Here is a 22,258-nt window from a genome sequence, read left to right as displayed (position 1 = left end):
GGCCGCAAAAAAAAGCTTGTTTTGAAAATAGTTGGCCTTCACATCAAACAACATGATTCAATTAACCGTTTGTTGTTTAATTGTTAAACAAAAATTTTTTTAACCAATTTTCGATGATGTAAAATAGGCCATTTAGATGTCAAACCAAAACCTTTTTTTAGCAGATAACAAACTATAATTTTTTATGCCAATAAAGAATCTACCAACAACTGTCATTTTTGGCAACAGAAAATTTCTCTTTTACAACAAAATTGATTTTCTCGAATATTTATACCATAAAAGAATCTACCAACAACTGTCATTTTTGGCGGACAGAAAATTTCTCTATTGCAACAAAATTGATTTTCTCAAGTATTTATAACATTATTTTTTATACACAGAGGTGAAGCGGAGCACAAACATGAAGATACAACAGTAACATCAAAAATCAAAAGTCAAAAAAATGAAGATTTTTTTTTGCCATACTGATGCGGGACGAAATGCTTAATATCAAAAAACGGATTTTTCCCATAACCTTAGTTATTTTTTCTTTTTTTTAGTGAAATTAGTCAAAAAAGTGAAAATTAATAAAATTTTGGATTTTTTTAAGGACATAATATCTATCTTAAAAAAATTTAACCTTCGTGTCTTCTGCAGCAACAATTCCCGCAACCGTTTTTTTTTTTCGATTCAACCTTTCATCTCAGATATAACAGGTTATTTTTTAAAACATTCTAAAAGTTTTCTTTAAAATGGTCAAAACTTAGAAATACTCACCGTTTTTCTGCAATTAGCAGGTCGAGGCCAGTTAAGTAGATAAAATTCCTAAAACAATTTCCTGGATTGAATATTTAACCTGAGAATTGTCACAGTAATTTGGAGGTAAAACCAAACAATTTCCAAAAAATGGCCAAAGTTTCAAATTTTGGTTTGTTTACAGGCCATTTTTTGCTTAGGCTTTCAACGAGCTTTTGTAGCGTTTAAAGCTATGATATTAGCTTATCGAGAAAAGTCCAAGAGACCGTCAAAAAAATTAAATAAGTTATTGGCATAAGTTTTTGAGTTAAAACAAACACGTAGTCGACTATGCAAAAAAGCTTCTAACAGCCCATTTTTTGGATTGAATCCAAAATCTTAAATAAGGGAGAGTCGTTTTTGAGAAAACTTAAAAAGTGAAAAAAAAACAGTCAATAAGTCAATGAAGGTAATAACTTCTGTTGTAAAGAAACATGTGAGTGTAAGCTGATGCACGGGAGCCTTCCACAATCCATGATTTCCATTGAAACCACAGTCTCAGATTTCAGAGGTTGTTTTTTCGGGAAAAGGCAGAAAATTTTACAAAAAACAGAAAAAAATTAAAATTTTTGACTATTCCGAGGGTCATAATTTTATGTGTAAAAATTTTGGGCCTCACCGTTGATGCAGGTGACTTTTTCAAATCCGTTCTTTTCAGTAAAATCAAAATTTCAAATTAGGGAGATTAATTTTTGAGAAACGAAAAAAAATTAAAATTTGGATCAAAAGACCCCCTAACCTTTTCGAAGGCTGTAGGCAGAGAGGTAAAGCTGAAAGGCATTAAAAAGTATGCAGCTACATAGGCGGTATTTTCATTGATACATCTTTTTTGAAAATTGGCGAAAATGAAAAGTTTACCAAAGAGCGACAAAAAATTTATAAAACCAATCTCATACCTTATGCTTTTAAAATTGACGAATTTGCTATACTCATGCGGCACAAAAATGTTATTTCAAAAACTGGATTAGTCCTAAGCCTTAGTTTTTTCTTTAAGTTAGAAGACTAAACACTTTCCCAAGGCGATTACATTTCTCTTAAAGAAAATTAAAGAGCCGCCGCTTCTGTAGGAACCATTATAGCAACCGGTTCTTTCAGTTGGACTTTTCATCTCAAATTTAGTAGCCAAAAATTCAAGAAAATTCGCAAATTTTCTCAAAAAAAACTGTCGAAAGTTCTGAGAAACGGTCGAAAGGATTTCCAAAAACCATGAAATTATCCTGCAATGAGCAGATTGTGGGCCGCTTAAGCAGAAAAGATTCCCACAACCTGTTTTCTCGGTTGAACACAACCTGAGAATTGGCACGGTAGACTTCGCGTAAAGCCAAAAACTTTTCCCAGGGCCATAACTTATGGTGGCAGAAAAATTTGGAAGATGTCGCATGGGCAAAAGAACTTACCACAATCACTTTTTTGAACTGAAATAAAAGTCTTAAGCGTGGCAGGATAAATTTCAAGAATATTCAAAGAGTTTAAAAAACGGTTGAAAATCAAAAAATTGACCATTCCGAGGGCCATAACCTTGTGTAAAAAAATTTTGGGCGTAGCCGCTCATGCAGAGATCTTTTTGAAACTGTTCTATTTATTGAAATGCCAAGCTTAAATTTGATAGGGGTATTTTTCAAGAAATCGAAAAAAAAATCAAAAATATAGGTCAAGTAAACAGAGACTGTCGGGAGTTAGTGATCTTGCAATTGATAATCTTTTTTGAAAATCATCCGTTTTTGAGAAGTTTCCACAATGAAAAACAATCACCAAACAGATTTAACATACAACCAATATGGACAGAGCGGAGGTGAGTGATCAAGTTGTGAGTCCCTTGATAAGACCTAAAATTAGGTCATACAGCCGATTAAAAAAAGCCGAAAAAATTTGGGCCGAGGTTTTTTTCAAGCGACACAAAAAAGCAAAGAAAAAACGAAGTCAAGATCAGTAAAATTAAAGCAAAGAAAATACGAAGTCAAGGTAAGTAAAATTACAAATTGTAGGAGCAAACCAAACACTAAAAGCGTCATTACAAAAAATGAGCGCAGCAAAAAAAAAAAACGATTTCAAGGTGTGACAACTAAGCCGACAACAGATAAGCAGACAAAAAATTGGCCGACAATTTTATGTGAAACTGAATATTGCGTCTGAAAAAAAAGAACAGCCAATCAAAGTTTGGAAAAGAGTTATGAACGCAAGAAAACATAAAAAAAACACTTTCTTGAAAAAATCTCAACTTCCGAATTTCAAAGAAAAAAATAGATGCCCTTTAAGCTTTGAATTTTTTGAAAAAATTCTGCTTGGCGTTTTTTGATAACATGAACCCAACTTGAGAAAACTGGCTCAATAGGTAGTTTTTCTTCCGCTGAGAAATCTTAAACAACCTGAACATAATGAAGGAAGTAAGCAAGAAAAATAAATTCAACCATTGAAACTAGAAACAGTTCACGTTTTTTCGCGTCATTTCCACGTTCGTATTTGTGGAGTGCTATTTACGTCGCTTTCAGCAGATGAACTTCAATTGAACTCAAAAAGTGCATTATAGTGCATCAATATTTTAAGAGAATATGTTAAGAAAAAAAAACAGCAAGAGCCATATAAGAGTCATCAATACGTTCATTACTCTTGAACAAGTCCTGCTCAGATTTGAGCCCAGGACTTTTGCCGTTTCAGGTATAATTGTTACCTTCAGGCTATGTCTAGAAGTGAACTCACTATGAACCAAAATACACGTGATTCTGATAAACAAGTTGTTAACCCGAAAAAAAAAACAATTTTCCAGTTTGATACCGCTTGCTAATCGCAAGCGTAAAAATTAGCTTGACAAGCTTATCACAAGGGAACGAATCAAAAATAGATAGATAATAATGAAAAAAGAAAATCAATTACTTTTTTTATAGTGTTCAATTTACTATAATTGAAGTTAAAGTGAAACTTCCCACAAAGTTAAGTCAACCAAAATTATAGTCCGACAAAAACGATAGTCTGCCACTTTTCACCTTCAATCTAAAAAAAGTTTTTTGTTACAAAGTGATTACACGACTAATACTAATCGCAGGGGTAATACTCAGCTCTAATACATGCGGTTGAGTGATTTACAACTTTGACCTCCATTCGGCCCTATCTTGAGCTCATTTTTCGCAATTAAGAAAATGTGAAACGAACAAGCATTGCGCCGTAGCCAGTACTAGTTATTATTTTCTAGAAATGAGACGATCATCTCCTTTTATTTATTTTGCACAAGTAAGAATAACGATTACAATTCTCAAAAATCATCAACCGGCTACTATTATTCAATATCGGTCCGTATGTAACTTTTTGGGCACTTTTTCTGATAAAATAATGATCTAAAGTAAACAAAGACAACCGGGTGCTGTGCAAGGAACACAGAAAGTTACTTGTGTTACTGTGCAAGTAATACAGGATTAATTAACCAGAAGTATCATATTATGTTCAATTTCTTTGTCATTCTTTTCGAGCCCGAATTTGTGGCAGGCACATGAACTCACCACGGCCACAGGAAATTAACCGACTCTTGAAAATTTTCAAGTAGCCTTTGCTTTTCAAATATATGAAAAAATTGTAATTATATTTGCGCGTCTGATTATATTGATTTACTGCGCGTCTGAACTCAGAATGAAATAAAATCAACTTCGACTGAATTTTCTGCGACGACACGGATGCTGTTAAAAATAAACGCGCATCTCAAATATTACCCAACTTGACAGAAAAAAAACGGTGCACATTTTAAATTATACAAAAATGATCATTAACAGTTAATCGCATAATTATCTGCTTTTTAAAACATCACATCAGCTAGTCTTTTTAAACATTGTTCGTATAAATGTGTAATTTACAAAAAAGATAAAAATAAAATTCTAAATTTAACTAATTATTATACATAATGACATATTTACAGCTTTATCTCGATAGAGACTATTTATTTTCTTATTGCACAGAATTGGTTCAATTGCACTGGTTAAATATGCAAGGAAGTTTCTAGAGATGACGATTTTTACAGATAAAGTATTCTACTGATGAAGGTTGATTCTTAATTTCACTTCTTTCAAATTTATAAACTGTTCCCAATTTAGCACAACTCTTTAAAGCCACAACAATTTTCATACGCTATGCAAGTTCGTTAGCTATAACAGACATGCAAATCGATTTTAACTTGAGCGAAAATCAACCAAGGCTCCAAGGTACAACATCAACCAAAAATGATTGTATTATAACTTGCCACGATTAGGCATTTCCAGAAGCTTTGTATAATATAACGCAATGCTTGGCTATCAAGTTCATTATTATCTCTACAAAGCATGATACTTTTGCCACGGTTCCGACCAGCCAGTTATTTGGTCCTTCGAACATCAACGGTCAACCAAACTAAATTGAGTGAACATCCTCCTCCAATTCAATTTGGGAGGGGCGGGTGGGACTCAACTTTTTTTTGAGATGCAATTAAATCACAATTTTCAATCGAAATTAAATAGAAGATGGAAATAAATATCTGTTCCTGATCTGCTTGGAGGAGGTGTGAGGTGTTTAAATGATTTAGCCACAGATGAACTAAGTTTAACTGATTACACCAACCAGTTTTGATTTTGTTTGACGTTTAGTACATCAAATTCTTATCGGACAATGGGGTGGCTGCTTTGATCGTATAAACAACACCAGCATTAGCTTTCCTAGTTGATCTCACAGAAGATCCGAACATCATGACCATCACTGTTCTCACACAGATCAGGACCAGTTCGACAAACATGAGGTAGAAGGCGTAACCAAGTCTCTCGTTTTGTGAGTTGAACTGCTCACTGTTGCTCGCCTGTAGCTCAGATGGCAGCATTGTCCCGTCCTGTCTCATTCGGATGAAACAGGTTGCGAACAGAATGACAACGAGAGATATCGACACAGCTAAAACCAATTAAACGGAAAATGGAACGCTGCCTCATCGTTCAGTATAATATTAACAGTACAAAAAAAACTACATCTCAACTGTTCAAACAAAAATAGTTTTTATTAACCATTGAAGAGCTTTCCTGGTAAATTATAGATTCCAGGAAGGATCCAGTAAACCATAATTTTTTATTTAAGACTGTTATGCAACCTTCCATAATGGACACGACCACTATGCCATAGTCTCTGAGCCAGTTCTCGGTGGGGACTGCAAGCATGTTGTAGAGACTGAGTGCCATCTGGACAGCTAGAAGGAGAAGTGCGAGAGAGAGGAAGGAGAGAGATAGAGTGGCCAGCACAAAGTCCTCCTCCTGTCGTAAGGCATCTCTCACTAAACATACAATTCAGAGTAACAGCTCACTTTAACTTGATAAACGTCTCGTGTAGCTCTTTGAAGAGATGATTTTCAAGAAGAAGAAAAAGAATATTAGAACACAGAGGCAAAGCGGAGCTTCGCACTACTTGCGATACAACACTACCATAAAAACATAAGTAAAAAAAAATGCTTAAAACTACGTGACCGAAAATTTTCGTATGTCGATCGATGAAGGACATCTAGGGCCCAGCTACAGCTGGATATACGTGTTTGATACTTTTTATTGTATTTGATATATTGATGCGGCTGATTTTGTGCTGTCATAGTTAGTGAAGCGGGGGGTTTTACACACCGGATGCCCTTCCTGACGTTAAACCCTCTCCATTTATCCCAGCTTGGGACCGGCACTGAGGGCAAACCAAACAGCAAAGCAACCCAGTGGCTGGGTTGCTGTACTATTCGGTTCACCCTCAGCATTAAGTCCTCTGCTCTTCAAGATTGTGATGGAAGAACCCACCAAAGAGGTACGGATAGGTGATCCTTGGGAGCTGTTATATGCTGATGACCTTGTGTTGTCAGCGGACTCTAACGAAGGTGTTACAAAAATGTTCAAGGACTGGAGTAGTGCAGTGGAGCTCCGTGGGATGAAGGTGCAACTTGGCAAAACCAAACTGTTCATATCGGGGAAGAGAAGTAAGGAGGCAACATCATCTGGTCAATATCCCTGTGCAGTGTGTAACCGTGGGGTAGGAGTAAACGCAATTTTCTGCGCAAGCTGCAACAAATGGTGTCACAAGAGATGCACTGGCCTCAACTCATTAGCTGGTATCACTGGGTACACGTATTCTGTGTGCAGTGGTACTCAGCAACCAAGGACGTGGACAGATGAGTCCATGGTACTGGACTCAGGTACAATAGAGGGGCCATGCTGCACTCTGAAGGAGGAGCTGAAAGAGCTGTCAGACACAGGATCCCCGTTGCTTGGTTTAAGTGGAGGGAACTGAGCAGCTTGCTATGCAATGCCACCGTCCCTCTGAAGCATCGGGCAAGGGCATCAATACCATCTTGTACGGAGCTGCAACGTGGGCACTCACACAGAGAAGAACAGTTATTACAGAGCTGTGACCGCCGGATGCTCAGAATGGTCTGCAATGTGTCGCTGTCAGACCAAATGCCAAGCTCAAAAACCCTCAGAAGATGTGGTCTAGAGGACATTTTGCTGGTGATAAGGAAGCGAAGATTGATCTGGTTTGGCCACATCCCAGATCGAGATAACCCGCTAAGGAAAATAATGCACACAGAGGCACTAGGTCGCAGACCAAGAGGAAGACCCAAGAAAACCTGGAAAGAGTGCCTTAAGCAAGATATGGCAGCCGTGTACACGAGACTGCAGCTGAACACCGAGCTGAATGGAGAGCTGTCATAAACCGTCTAACCTCTTCAGAAGAAGGGACAACAAGACGTTAAAAGAAAGTAAAAGTAAGTAAGTATATTGATGAGGGGCAAAATATGTAATTTCAAAAATTGGAATTTGTCCAAAACCTTAGTTTAAGTGAAGAAGTGGACAAGTGACTTCTTTTGATTGAATTTTTGATCTCAGATTTGATAGGGCAGTTTTTAAGAAAATTCAAAAAGTTTCTGAAAAACGGTCAAAGTTCAAAACTTTGCAAACTCTTTCCAAAATCTTCAACTTTATCTGCTAGAAACAGAGTACTTTCCCAAAATTTGGTTTCTCGATAGAAGACTTAAAGAGAGAACTGGCACGGTAATTCTCGAATAAAGTCAAAAAACTTCCAAAAAATCGTCAAGTTTCAAACTTTCAGTTGTTTGACGACCATTATTTTTTTTTTCAAAACAATTGGGCGTAACAAATTTTAAAGGCAAGCTTCCAACAACCTGTTGTATCAATTGAACCTATGGTATCATGTATAGCAGGATGTTATCGAGAAAAGACCAAAAAACGGTCAACAAATCAGAAAACTGACATTACCGAGACTCTTAACTTTTTGTTTAAAAAAAATGAGGCATACAGAAGAGATGCGCCTAACCTGTATTTTCGATTGAACCCAAAAACCCAGGTTTGGCAGTGTAGTTCTCGAGAAAAGTCAAAAAGCTACAAAACACAGTCAAAACATTCAAAAATTTCACTATTCCGAGGGCGATAATTTTATGTATTAAAAATTTTTGGGGGTAGCCACTCAAGGAGGGGAGCTTTTCAAATGCGTTCTATTCATTGAAAACAAAATCTCAGACTGGGTAGGTTAGTTTTTGAGAAAACCAAAAAACATCAAAATATTGGTCAAATATTCACCCCAGACTTTTCCGAAGGCGGTAGAGAAAAGAGTGAAGCAAAAAAAGATAAAGGGAGTATCCAGGCACACAAGGGTTTGTGAAGTATTTCCATGGAAATCCTTTTCATGAAAATCAGAAGGTTTTTTTGAGAACAGGATTTGCAAAACAGGATAAAATAGTCCAAAGAGTCTCAAAAAAATGAAAAAACACACACAATCGCTTACATTGGCATAATACCTGTTTTTACCAAACAAAAATTTCAGGCAAAAATGCCACGCAAGGCATTTTAGTTCAAATAAGCAACTGAACAAAACTAAAGATGCGGAAACATGGCCGAAAAATGAAATTGAGCATGACTGCATCACAAGTGATTCAACTGATTTTGTCAAAGTAGTTGTTAACCCGAAAAAGTCTACTTTCCGATTTGATAACGCTTGCTAATCGCAAGCGTAGTAATGGCACAGTTTGGTTACGGAATCATAATTAGAAATAGCTAATCACTAATCATGATGGTCGTAACATGTCATGACGTAAATTTGTGGAACTTATGTTTAAATGTAAGTACATCTGCATGCAGAAATATAAGCTTTAAGATAAGTCTTCAACATCCGGATATCCGAAATCAATGAAATAAAGCAGTGTGATGAAACCGTCCGTAAAAGTTTCCACGAAAACATCACATTTCGGCTCTTCAACCGAGCTGTCGACATGTAGTTGGGGAGTCTCTCGCCCTCGCATATGCGCGAGGTCGCGTGACAATAGATAAACACTAGTACATATGCAGTTAAATCGCAAATGCTACGCAGAGAACAGATGCAGTTAAATCGCAAATGCTACGCAGCAAACGTGCCACCACATGAGTACTTTTAATCGCAAGTGAGGTTCGCAAGAAAACTGGATCCGAAACATAACACTACGCTCGCTAACTTGTATGTGTAAAGACGCCTTCAGTTCCAATCTTGAGGCACAAAAGAAGAACTATAAATTCTCATCGAAAAACATTCGTTTTTTTTTCACTGTCATTTTAATACACCAATTACCAAAAATCGGAGCAAAATTTTAACAGCGGCCGAAAACAAATGGTTAAAGATAACACTGTATAAACCACTATTCAAAATGATTCTAATTAATTACGATTTTTTGTGGGTTTGAAACGTCGGTTTTCGCCATCTCCAGTCAAACTCGCCATCTAATTTTTTCGCTGATATTGTTTCACATCGAATGTATAATATTTCTAGCTCTCTTATTTGAAGAAATTGGAAAAAATAACTGCAGATGATGAAAACAGGTATTTTGTGAACAATGAAAAAAATGGTAAAAAAACAGGTAAAAATGACACTGAAAATAAGCATTTTAACGAGGAAAACCTGATTTTGAATTAACTTGGTACAGTAGTCATCATTTTAAATCATTTAAGAAAAGGCTCCAACCTTTTTGAATGAAAAATAAACAGAAAAATTAAAAACATCACTAGAAGTCGGTGAAAAGGTCATCTAGTCAGCTTTATCTTCTCTCTACACTGAAACATCTTGGGTACAGCAGAACTGAAGCTGATACTCACTTGTGATTCCGGCCTTATATTACGGGATATATCAAGTATGGGGTGGAGCCCCCAAATTTTTACTCGATCGTATTGACTCACATCATCGTAAAACGAAACATCTCTTGGTATCATTGAAATAAAACTTTTTGCTGCCATTACGCAGGATTCAAATCATATTCTGTGGAGTATTCTACCAAAACAAAACTTATTTTGTAAAACTAACTAAGGAAACTGTTGCCTACAGGTAACTATGTCAATAAAAATAAGTATCTCTGGTGCTTTCCCGAAATAGATTAAAGAAAATACTCGCTGTAGTGTAAATTATCTGCTTTACCGGTTGTATTTTGCTGATAATTTTAAGACATCTTTCTTTTTCTTCTTTTTCCTAAAATTGTGCATCAAACATTTTTACCGAAGTTTCAGCACCATTACAAATCTGCCAAAAAGATTTTCAAATCTACTTAAAATGTTCATATCATACGAAAGGTCAGTGCCTGGCAACTAAACTGACAGCAAATAGGCAGAAATTTAGATCGACAATTAATGTTTCATGCCATTTTTTTCAGTTCTGCAAATAAGAGGAAGTCCTGACTTGATGCGAACCCGGTACCAATGAGGTCTCAGTCGCAGGATGAAAGATATCCCTGCTCATACTTGCAGAATCAGACTCATGCATTGATATTAAATGAAGCTATGAAACGATTCAGTGATTCTATAGAAGTTGTTCATCATCATATCCAATTTTTGATTATGGTGACCCATCAGATGGGGTCGGCAGCACCAGGCATTGTCGAACTGCGGCTCTCTTAAAATACGGTCTTGCGGGTCAGTGTGGGTAAGGCAACGTTCCTTGATATCATTTTTCACACAATCTAGCCAATTCTTTCTTGGTCTTCCACGTCTTTTGATGTAGGAGATCTTCATCTCACTGGCCATTTTGATGCAAGAAGCGGAGGGAGCGCGCTCAACATGACCAAAACATCTGAGGCGTCTGCTCCGAAGGACTTTGATAATGTCACACAAGTAGTTTATCAAGAAGTGCACTTGGGTCATGAACACCGGGCTTAACACCGCAGATCCAACGGATCATTGCACGGTCATTTCGTTTGAGTCGTTGCAGATCTGATACGTTGGGACCCCAAGTTTCATTTCCGTGCAGCATCCTTGATCGTACACAAGAAGAGTCCACTTTTCCGCGTATTCTGAATGAGATGTGCCGCGAAGTATCAGATCTGCAACCCCATCTGATGCGACTGAGACCTAGGGAGTAGTTTCCTGAATCTTCACTAGGCGGAGCAAACTCTGGCAGCAATTGCACTATCACAGCCCCCACCCGCACCGAGCATGTCACCCTAGTAGCAGAAAGTTGGCTCAACATCGAGCGTAGTGCCGCCTACATCAATCATGCTCGAAGAACGACCGTCAATAGGCCGCGACAATCTAGTGCATCTGGGGCAAACATATTCTGGCTTGGCTACCAGCCGGCCTGATATTCCGCAGCATTTCTTTTGAACTCATAATTTGCACTGAGAGTAAGCAATGGAGTTGCTTCCAACACCTTTACGACAGACAGCGCAAGGGTACTTCCCAAAGTCCTTGAAGAGATCAAAGCCAATGACTGAGATCGAGAACTTGGGCTTTTTCATGTTAAATGACAAAATTCGCAAGTATAAAAAACAGAACCAACAAAAAAAAACTTATCCCGAGATAGTTTTACTTTCCATAAAGGAATTGAAATTCCTGACGCCTACACGCTGCATTCAGATGTTCGTGATTGAATTCAAACGATGACAGTTAAGCAAGCTGATAAAAACTTCACAAACGCTATTCGAGTCATTTATCTTCACAACTGTACCAAATCACCTTTCTGTCAAATAACACAAGCATCAATAAAGAGGATACAACCTGCAAATCATTGAAGCGGTTAATAAACTTCAAATAGTGTGAAATTGAACATGCCACCACATCTTAGCCAGCACTTGTAAAAAAAGGTTTACGGGGGAAAATGTTGTTACAATATACACGACACGTAATTATAATTTTCCAACGGAAAACAACCAGTCAAGTGAACAGATAAAGTGCATCAACTTCTAATCGCTGGCCAATTGGTTTTTATGAAATGACGAAAAAGTGATCTTGTTTAGTTGTCTAAAACTGGTTTCTTTATTTGAACAATCTTTGAACCAAAAAAAGTGGCAGAGAGAAATGATCAAATGTTTGATTTTCAGTTTAAGATTGTATTCTTGTTATTTAATCAGACTTTATTCAATCGTCGGCTGTCTTAAACAGTTCTGTTTTGGTCCATTTCTTTCTTAGCTAGGCCTCCTATTCGAATTTACTTGAATTTCAAATGAGCTCTAAACAGAACCTAAGAACTATACCCCGACCAAACTATATCCCATAAAACACAACTTCTACGATGGCGGAACTATAATTTTTTTGTTTATAGGCAGGAGAGCTATAATGCAAAAGAAGCCCTTTTTAGGAGATATTTCAAGCTTTAACGGATGGACGATTCTGCACCTCTTGTGCAAATACTAATTCCTTATTATTGTTTTTTATTAGAAAATTTTAATAAAAGTAGCAAACCTGTCTTGGTTCGTTCAAACAGATTGATTAACGAATTTTTTAAAGCCAGCATTGTGAAATTGGGTTTGAGACTGAGGTTAATTCACTAAGGAAGGACATACATTTGAGGCAGTCGCTTCTTACTCCTAGTCCAAAATCTGCATCGCTACACATTTTCAATAATCCCATCTCAACATCCCCACTACGAACGGGAGCTTCGTTTGATGCGTCATCGCGAACTTTCCACACTTCTGAATGAGCCCAATCTCTAAAACAACCATTGATGAAAATTTCACTCGGAGTTAAGAACAAAAACAATTTTAAGATGTTTCAAGGATGTGCAATAATTAATTGCAAAGAACGCACACGTAGCCGAGCTTCGCATTACTTCCGATACAAATCTATACGCGAAATTTCAAACGAATTTTCCGAGTTTTGAGTTTGTTGAAATTGACTCGAAAAGTTTATACACCGACAAATCAAAATTTTGGTTTTTGTTTACACTTGAACTTGTTTACACTTGAAGTATCCATTCGTTTCTTTCGTAACGAGGAAAAACTAAAAAAAAAATAAATTTGAAAAAATAGCTCAAATTTTTCGTAATACCTCTTTTCCAGTTTTTCAACCCTCGACCACTTAAGTGGTTCTTAAGGCAGTTTGCATGCATGAAAAGTAAACAAAATATATATGTATACTAGTTCACACCGACACGTTTTATTGCAGTTTAGAACATCAAAAGTCAGATTTTCAGAAACCAAAGGGGGACTGGAAAAGAGCCCAGAATTTCTATGGAAATTAATCACCTAAACCATTTTAGCTATCATTAAACTCCAGACCTTTTTTTCTCAGAACTACGAGATGAAAATGATGAGACAAAAAGTATAACATCGTTCAAAAATTCCCAATTTATCAAGAATTTGAAAATAGAAACTCCAAACAGATACCAGAAAAACAATTGAGAAAAATTCTGAAAAGAAATGAAATCAACCAAATTATATCATTTTTAAACCGAGGCGACGCGGAGCTGCGCACAAGTTGCGATACAACACAAACATCGAAAAAACGAAAGTCGAAAAAGAATATTAAAAAAAAACTTGGCGAACCAAAAATTTCGTATGTCTCCACAAAAGATAACTATCGCCTAGCTTAAGCTGGAGGCACGTTTTTAGTATTTTTTGAATTTGTTATACTAATGCGGGATGAAATGCGTAACTTCAAACCTGGACTTTGCCCAAAACCGTAGTCGTTTCTCTACAAAAATAAGGAGTGAAAATTTTTGAGATATTGGTATTATTCAAAGATGAAGGAGTTGCCAACTCTGCAAATAAAAATTCTCTTAACCTGTTTTTTTATTGAAATCTTTCACCGAGCGGCAACAAAGACGACACACTTTGACTCGAAACCTGATGAGCCGAAGCAAAAATGTTCTCATGAAAATTTCATAAAATTTAAACATTTTTTTAAACAAATTTGTAAAAGTAAATTTACATATTTGTGAACATTCATTTATAGTAAAAACTGTTAACAAAACCAATACTTTAAAAAGTAAGTTTATAAAACCCTACGTGATTTTTAAAATAGCGCTTAAAAACGGATTAACTGATAGTAGACTTATTTGAACTTTCAAGAAATTGAGCATGTTAGAAGATGAATAAATCCTGTGAACTAAGTGATTTGCGGAAAAAAGTCTACTGCCCGATAATAATATCCTTGCTTATCGCAAGGCTATAAAAACTTGTTTTTAATTATGATTTTTTTTCTTTGGTCATTGTGGCAAAGAGCAATCGGCCATCTTATTTTCAACATGGTCTTAGCAGAAGTCAAATGTACGCAACTTTCGAGCTCTACGGGAAATGCCTCGCAAGGCAACTTGAGGCGCAATTGTGTCTGGTTTTTAAGCAATTTTTAGATATGGCGTCCAGCAGACCAGACTGTTAAATAATAAAAGATTGGAGCTATTAGTTTGGCTACATCATTTAGAATTTTCCATCTAAAATTTGAGAAAAGTCTTGAGAACTGGTCAATAACTGCCATTAATTGAAATCCAATACTCCTGGTTCATACGCACGGAACACAAATTGAAACAAAACTATTGATTTACAAGGAGTAAACAATTGATTTTAAGTTTTTGAGGCAAAATTTTTGCTAATATTGAGGATCCCCGCCGTATTCGTCAAGATTTTTGAAGTTATTTAAGCCTCCAACCTAATAGCGAGAGAAAGCAGAAGCATCGCAACGGAGCAAAGCAGCAAAAGGGTCAGAAGCACGTAAGAAAGATTCAGTTGCATTATTCTGAAATGAAATTGATGTTATTGGTTCCATCGTTTATTGCTCCAATCTGTTGATGAAGCAACAATTTTTTTGCATCTTTAACAATATAATCAGAAGGTCCTTTAATATATAATCAGAAATCAAAAGTATCAGAGTAACTGAGGTTACAGTCAGGAGTCCCTTTATCACACATTCCAGTCAAAATCCTATAAATTTCCTAGACATGCAGAAGAAAAGTATAACGTGATTGAAATAAAACAAATCAGACGGTTGTGAATCAAGTCAACCAGATTGAGAAAACTAATACTGCACAAAATATACCGGAGTTGAAAGAAACTCTGAAAGATTGACCTGATATGAGGCTAGGGGTCTATCAGAAACTTATACTGAGCTGTCTTTTGTTCCCTTGGCTCTATAAATGAAAAAATATATATCTTCGAAAGTAGTTTCATCATTAATAGTGCCGAGTACATAGGCAGCGCTCTTTACCCGTATTGAGAGGGACATCTCTGATTTAGAAAAACCCAGCCATTAGATCCTCGGTACACGCGCTCAAGTTCATACAGAGCTTATTTACAAAAACCTCAGTGCTAGGGGCAACTCCACCCGCAACTTCAAAAGCTTTTGGTTTAAAATTATATTCATAATTAATTAAATCTCTATATTTGTCAGTTCAACGATTTTCCGCCTCGGCTGTCAACTCTCAACGGCAAAGGTTAGTCAAATGGAACAAAGGTGATGTTGACGGTCTTTGGAAAGAATTTGATGAAATTCAGAGGATTTTTAGGCATGGAGGGAAGACCAGCAAACAGAAGCCGCTGGACTCCAAGCGCTTCTCTGCTCTTATCCATCAAGGGTAAGTAGAACACGGCCATCAGCTCCCTTGACATGGAGAGCAAACCATTGCCGATGACACATGAAGTTGTCAGCATCCCAAGTCGGAACCCATTCAGAAGGTAGTCTTCTTTGATCCCATCGATGATCCTGTGCCCGCCAGAGCTAATGCCATTACTGCTGACGACATCAAAACTGCTGCTCTTTATGCTCGCCGCAGTGCTGGCACTTCTGGTGTCGACGCTTTGAATGCACGACGTATGTTATGCTCCAATAACTTCCCAAAATCGCGTGAATTATGCGATGAACTTGCCCGGTTCGGAAGGCGATTACTCACAATCGTCGACACTGGTCCTATCGCGACTTTTCTTACTTCCTGGGAAATTGCTCTTGATAAGATTCCTGGTATCAGACCAGTTGGCAAGGGTGTCTTTTTCAGGCGCATCATCAGTTGTGTAATCATGAAATTGATGCGCGATAAAGTTGAAGTCATGGGTCCGCTGCAAACATGTGCAGGTCAAGCCGGCGGGATTGAAGCTACTGTCCACCCTATGCAGCAACTTTACGAGCACAATGCGATGGATGGTAGCCTCTTCATTGATGCCGAAAATGCATTCAATCGCATGAACCGGAGAGTGGCATTGAGAAACATCCAAGTGCTATGATTGAAAATTTCCCCGGTCTTAAGCAACACTTACAGAACACCCTCTATGAATTTCACTGGCAATGCCATTATTTATTTCGAGCAATGCTGCAATGTTCATTTAAGGGCTTGAGACACTACCGCTGGTGTACATGCTTGCTGTTGCCAAGCGTTGTTTTTATACTGACGATAGTGCTGGAGCTGGTACTATCCCGGCCGGCTCCGCGACTGGTGGTATAGTCTTATAGTCAATGGTCTAAAACATGGCTACTTTCCCAACGCAGACAAGACAAATATTGTTGTGAAAAAAGATCTCAAAGAAGCAACCAGTGCTCTTTTTAATTCAGTTCATTTCATTCTGATCATATAGGCGATTTTTGGTGCTGTATTCTTTTTAAATTCATCGTTTTGATTTTATAGATTCCAGTTTTTCTCCAAAAATTGTCCACTTTATTTTTGAAATCATTCGTTGTTTTAGAGTTTATGACTTCACTTGGCAGTGCGTTCCAGTCTCTCTCTGCTCGAATTGTAAAGTAATGTTTCCGTATTTCTAGACTGGCCTTCTTCAATAAAACTTTGCTGTCGTTTGTCTTGGTGTCTCATTTGTTTAGGTCAAAAATTTCTTATGTCGCTTTGGGATCATAGCAGTTGTACCCAATCTTGAACATTTCAATCATTAATCCAAGTCTTCTACGGTACTCAAGGGACGGTAGATTTAGTTTTCGGAACCGCTCGTTATAACTTAAATCCTGTAATCCAATAACCATTCGTGTTGCCCATCGTTGAACATTTTCTATCTATGTTGCATGTTTCTTTAATCGCAGATGCCATACTTGGTTACAATACTCAAGATGAGGTCGAATGAGACCCTTGTTTATATTCAGAAAGAACGGTCTTGTCATTCTTACAAAAGTCTTATTGAAAATGGCAATTACTGAGCTGGCCTTTTTACCTTTGCGAAAACGTGCGACTCAAATGAAAGTTTACTCTGAATTGTAACTCCCAGATCCTTTTCTTCCTCCACCTTCTCCAATTGCTTCCCATATAACCAATAACTTCTTGCAGTATGATTATTTATACATTTTAGTTTATTTTGACTAGCATAATTCAACATATTTACCTCTGAAGCAGAAGGAATATGAGTGCATCAAATTTTTCTTTAAACGCGCACTCAAATTTTAATGCCTACAGAATCTCTCATCAATTTTCAGACAAAATTGGCCAAGCCAATCATCTTCGCTTACATATTTGCCGCAAACGCATGTTTTTTACAAAATTTTGAACCTAGCTAGAGTTCGATTGAAACTCTAGCTGCAAATTTGACAAAATTAATCTTCGATCTCTTCACGGTACAACATTCAAACAATGCAATCCGAATATATCCTGGCAAATTAAACATTTTACTTTCTTGATTCAAATAAATTTGAAACTTTTTGTTATCAAAAAAAGGTTCAGACATTTTTTTACTGCAACATGGGCACAAACCGTTCGTGTCATTATTTTGCTGTATCTCCGTTCCCCACGGTATTACATCCATAGTTTTCTTTCTGATGCTACCAGTGTGTGTTGTTCGATTACTCTTTTTCTGCAGTGTTCTTTTGTTACTCTTTTGTCCTCATGATGAGTTTTGTTACTCGAAATGCATTGACACTTTACATCTTTTCGTTTTTTATGAATATCGTTTTCACTAGTGAGAAGTGCGATTCTATGTCTCGGCGGAACGCTTTAGCCAAAACACATTCCGACGACTGACCTTGATTTTAATTCAAAATTTTTCAATTAACTGCCGTACAATTTCAATACTTCACTCAAGGTACTAAACGGGCACTCAAAGCAGAAGGAATATGAGTGCCCGTTCTAGGGGATAAGTCAAAACGACTTATGGGACATTATTGGGGATGTTGCAGGTTCACGCGACACAACAACTGCAACATAATTATTAAGGAATCCCTAAGAACAGCAGGCTTCAGTTCCACCTTAGAGCCGATCGGACTCCTTCGGTCTGACGGAAGACGGCCAGATGGCCTCACTTTGACATCGTGGCAGCGAGGATGCACGCTTGCTTGGGACTTCACCTGCGTTTCACGGCTGGCCAGCTCAAATATGCGTTTGGGAGTGTTGCCAGGTTCAAATGCCGCATCCCAGGCAGAAATGCGTAAGAAGAACCATTATTCCGATCTACCAACGACAGTAATTTTTGAGCCCGTGGCGATTGAAAGCTTAGGTGGAATCGGCAGGTCATCTCTAACGTTTTTACAAAACCTAGCGAGAAAAATCCGAGATACGACAGGCGAGGTGTTGGCTTTTAAGTACCTGCGACAAAGACTGGATCTTGCGATACAGCGCGGAAACGCCGGCTGTATACTGGAGGCAATATCATAACACTCTTGTAAAATATTATCTACAGTTTATAAACGTATATAACATTGTTCTTTGTAATTTAATATTGAATTATTGGGGATTGACCCGGCAAGTTTGTGTTGATAGTAAATCCGAACCAACGTTACTTACGGTTCTTACGGCCCCCAACATTGAGGGGGCAAACATTGAGACAAACACACAAATGGCTCGGGAGATCATAGAGAACATAGATCTAGACTATAATGAAAGTATTATCTCCCTGGATGTCAAAAGTTTGTACACTAATGTCCCACTAAAGGAGGCAATAGATATAGCACTGAGGAAACTGTACGAACAAACTAGTCCTCCTAAACTGGCACGCGGAACTATGAAGAAATTGTTGAACATGGCTGTAAGTAAGGTGCACTTCAAATGCAACGGTTTATGGTACGTACAAAAGGATGGGTTGGCAATGGGTGCGTCCCTTGCTGTCATTCTTGCCAATTTATGGCTAAAGGAGTACGAATATGCATTAATGAAGGAAGTACCTGCGTTGACACAACTAAATGAAAACCGGCCATGAAAAAGAAAGATGAGATTGATGAGGCACTGTATGAGGCACTGTATGAAAAATTGGCCATGAAAAAGAAAGATGAGATTGATGAGGCACTGTATAGTAGGCTTAGGTCCACGGGAGGGCAGCCAGCTCGATTATATGGATTGGCTAAAGTACATAAGAAAGGAACCCCTCTCCGTCCCGTACTGTCACTGCCAGGGAGCTCATATGAACATCTAAATAAAACTTTGGCCAAATTTTTTGACAACATTGAGGGGGCAAACAGTAAGACAAACACACAAATGGCTCGGGAGATCATAGAGAACATAGATCTAGACTATAATGAAAGTATTATCTCCCTGGATGTCAAAAGTTTGTACACTAATGTCCCACTAAAGGAGGCAATAGATATAGCACTGAGGAAACTGTACGAACAAACTAGTCCTCCTAAACTGGCACGCGGAACTATGAAGAAATTGTTGAACATGGCTGTAAGTAAGGTGCACTTCAAATGCAATGGTTTATGGTACGTACAAAAGGATGGGTTGGCAATGGGTGCATCCCTTGCTGTCATTCTTGCCAATTTATGGCTAAAGGAGTACGAATATGCATTAATGAAGGAAGTACCTGCGTTGACACAGCTAAATGAAAACCGGAATGGCCTATGCCCTGATTGCGAGCGGAGGGTAACATACAGAAGAAAGGGGATCGAATGCGAAGCTTGTTTAAATTGGTACCATTTAAAGTGTAGTAATGTATCCGACAAAGAATATGAGCAAATCTCAGAAATGGTTTGGTATTGTAAGAGATGTAAAGAGCAGCGAGATCAAGAAAAACCAACAGAAAATGTCAAAGCGTTCCTAAGAAATGTAGATGATATAGTGAGGACGGTAAAGGGGGATCCAGATATAGTGTTAAAAGCAGCTAATGAGCTCCACCCCAACTTACAATTCACTATCGAAAATCCGGATTCGAACGGAGACTTAGCCTTTCTAGATTTGAACATTAATGTGGACTCACGAAAAAAGGTAACATGTGGATGGTATCAAAAACCAACGGATACTGGGACTATCCTTAACTTCAGAAGCTGCGCTCCATTGCAATATAAACGCAATGTAGTTGAGGGTACTGTTCATCGGAGTTTTAGAAGTACATCAACATGGGAAAACTTTGACAAGGCAATGAAGATTAATAAAGAACAATGGGTGGATAATCAATACCCTGAAAAATGGTCAGATGGTGTCGTATTAAGAACGTTGAATAAGATCATCGACCGAAAAACTGACACACGAACAACGGTAACATCAGTCAAGGAAGATCCTTTAAAGGTCAGTGCACCCATTATAACATTACAATACCGGGGTAATGCATCGGAGTGGTTTGCTGCCAAACTGCGTCAAAACGCCGGAGCCCAAGTGATATTTACTACGAGAAAGCTCAAGACTTGCCTACCGTCCCTTAAATCTCCCTCTGCGAAACATTTGAAATCCAGAGTGGTCTAATCCTCACATGTAGTGGATGTAATTCCACCTATGTTGGACAAACGGTCCGGCATTTGACCACGCGGATTGAAGAGCATCACAAGGAAGATTCGCCAGTAGGGCAACATTTGAGAGAATGTGACAGGGATGGTAAGAGCGCTGAGCTTAAGTCTGAGATTATAGATCAATCAAGTAACATACAGAAACTCCTCACTCTGGAGGCCTTACATATTTGGAAAGAACGCCCCAGAATTGACACGAGTTCAGGAGCAGGGAGCTGACATTAAAATTATAGTACATGTTTAAACATGACTAAAAATTGCAATTTTTGAAAAAATAAACTGACATGTCAGTTTGGATAAAACATCAAATCAAAAAATTATGACTCAAGTAACAAAAAAGTTTGGAAATTGTCATAATCGATGAAATAATGATTACGTAATAACAGATGTAAGAATGTGATTGGTTAAAAAATTCTAACATGTTCTTTTTGAATTTCATACATGATCTTTGATCATTTTATTGTAAATAAAAAATTTTATATCCTGACGATGCACAAAATGTGCGAAAACGTTTGAATTAACAATTTTAAAAAATTCTTATTGTCTTAGAGCAAACTCGAACTCTTTCAGCCATAAGTTCCCAGAATTACAGCGAGGGACGAGCCCATTGCTAAACCATCAACTTGTACATACCATGAATCATAACACTTGAAATATACTTTGTTGACCGCCATTTTCAAAAGACTTTTAATGGTTGCTCTTTTAATTTCAGGAGACTCCTGGCTGTACAGCTTCTGTAAAGCAATTTCAATTGCCTCCTTCAGGGGAACGTTGGTGCACAAGCAAGCTTTTCACATCAAGAGATATTATGGTTTCATCCGGATCTAGAGCAATGTTTTCGATTGTTTCTCTGGCATCTTTAGTAGCGGTTTCTATATTGGCTCCATCGATGTTGTCAAAAAATTTTGCATGCATTTTGTTAAGATTCTCATACGAGCTGCCTGGAAGTGATTGAGATCAGCTGCCTGGAAGTGGAAGTGATAGTAATAGCGAGCTGCCTGGATAGTGACAGCGAGCTCGTATTTGTCCGAGTAGAAGGACCCTTGTTATGTACTCTGTTTTTACGTATTGTATTTGTAACTTGTGTTAACTAATTGTCACGTCTTTCGTCGTTTCAGAATTAACATTGTGTGAAACGGATTGATGTTTTGACACATTGCATGCTTTTGCATGTTAATTCTATTTAATACGTTTATCACAACAATTAGGCTAATAACAACCTTGTTATGTACTCTGTTTTTACGTATTGTATTTGTAACTTGTTTTAACTAATTATTACGTCTTTCGTCGTTTCAGAATTAACATTGTGTGAAACGGATTGATGTTTTGACACATTGCATGCTTTCGCAGTATTCTCATACGAGCAGCGTGGAAGTTGATGTGATAAGGGTAGCGAGCTGCCTGGAAGCTGCCTGGAAGTGATGGGTTTAGGAGCAGGGAATTAACACTGAAATTTTTTTTTTGCAACGTACATGTCTGAATTGAAATTATGACTCAAACTAGAGGTTAAAAGTATTTTAATCGTAATGGTTTTTTAGAGGTCAACTGTGGTTTGGATGGTTTAGAACCAAAATATATGTAAATTTTTGTAAATAACATTTATAAGTTGATGTTTTATCGTCCTTTAGATTAGTTTATTG

The 22,258-nt window shown here is 37.5% G+C and overlaps 2 protein-coding genes across 2 annotated transcripts in view; one reads left to right on the top strand and one right to left on the bottom strand.

Moving 5' to 3' along the window:
* The window catches only part of LOC134854320 (calcium uniporter protein, mitochondrial-like), a 192,449-nt gene that overhangs the window by 17,589 nt on the left and 152,602 nt on the right, over window positions 1-22,258 (top strand). The window lies entirely within an intron of this gene.
* Window positions 4,491-22,258, bottom strand: part of LOC134854323 (uncharacterized) — a 348,488-nt gene continuing 330,720 nt past the window's right edge. The window contains exons 2-5 of the mRNA XM_063870532.1: window positions 14,637-14,725; window positions 12,554-12,699; window positions 5,864-6,043; window positions 4,491-5,670 (exon numbers count right to left, since the gene is read on the bottom strand). Coding sequence (XP_063726602.1) covers window positions 5,372-5,670; window positions 5,864-6,043; window positions 12,554-12,699; window positions 14,637-14,719 — 708 coding nt within the window. The 5' untranslated portion in view covers window positions 14,720-14,725 and the 3' untranslated portion in view covers window positions 4,491-5,371. The remainder of the gene's footprint in view (window positions 5,671-5,863; window positions 6,044-12,553; window positions 12,700-14,636; window positions 14,726-22,258) is intronic.

This window comes from Symsagittifera roscoffensis, chromosome 9 (assembly GCF_963678635.1).
Source record: "Symsagittifera roscoffensis chromosome 9, txSymRosc1.1, whole genome shotgun sequence".
In the NCBI taxonomy this organism is placed as follows: domain Eukaryota; kingdom Metazoa; phylum Xenacoelomorpha; order Acoela; family Convolutidae; genus Symsagittifera; species Symsagittifera roscoffensis.
This window is presented reverse-complemented; position numbering and strand designations above follow the sequence as displayed.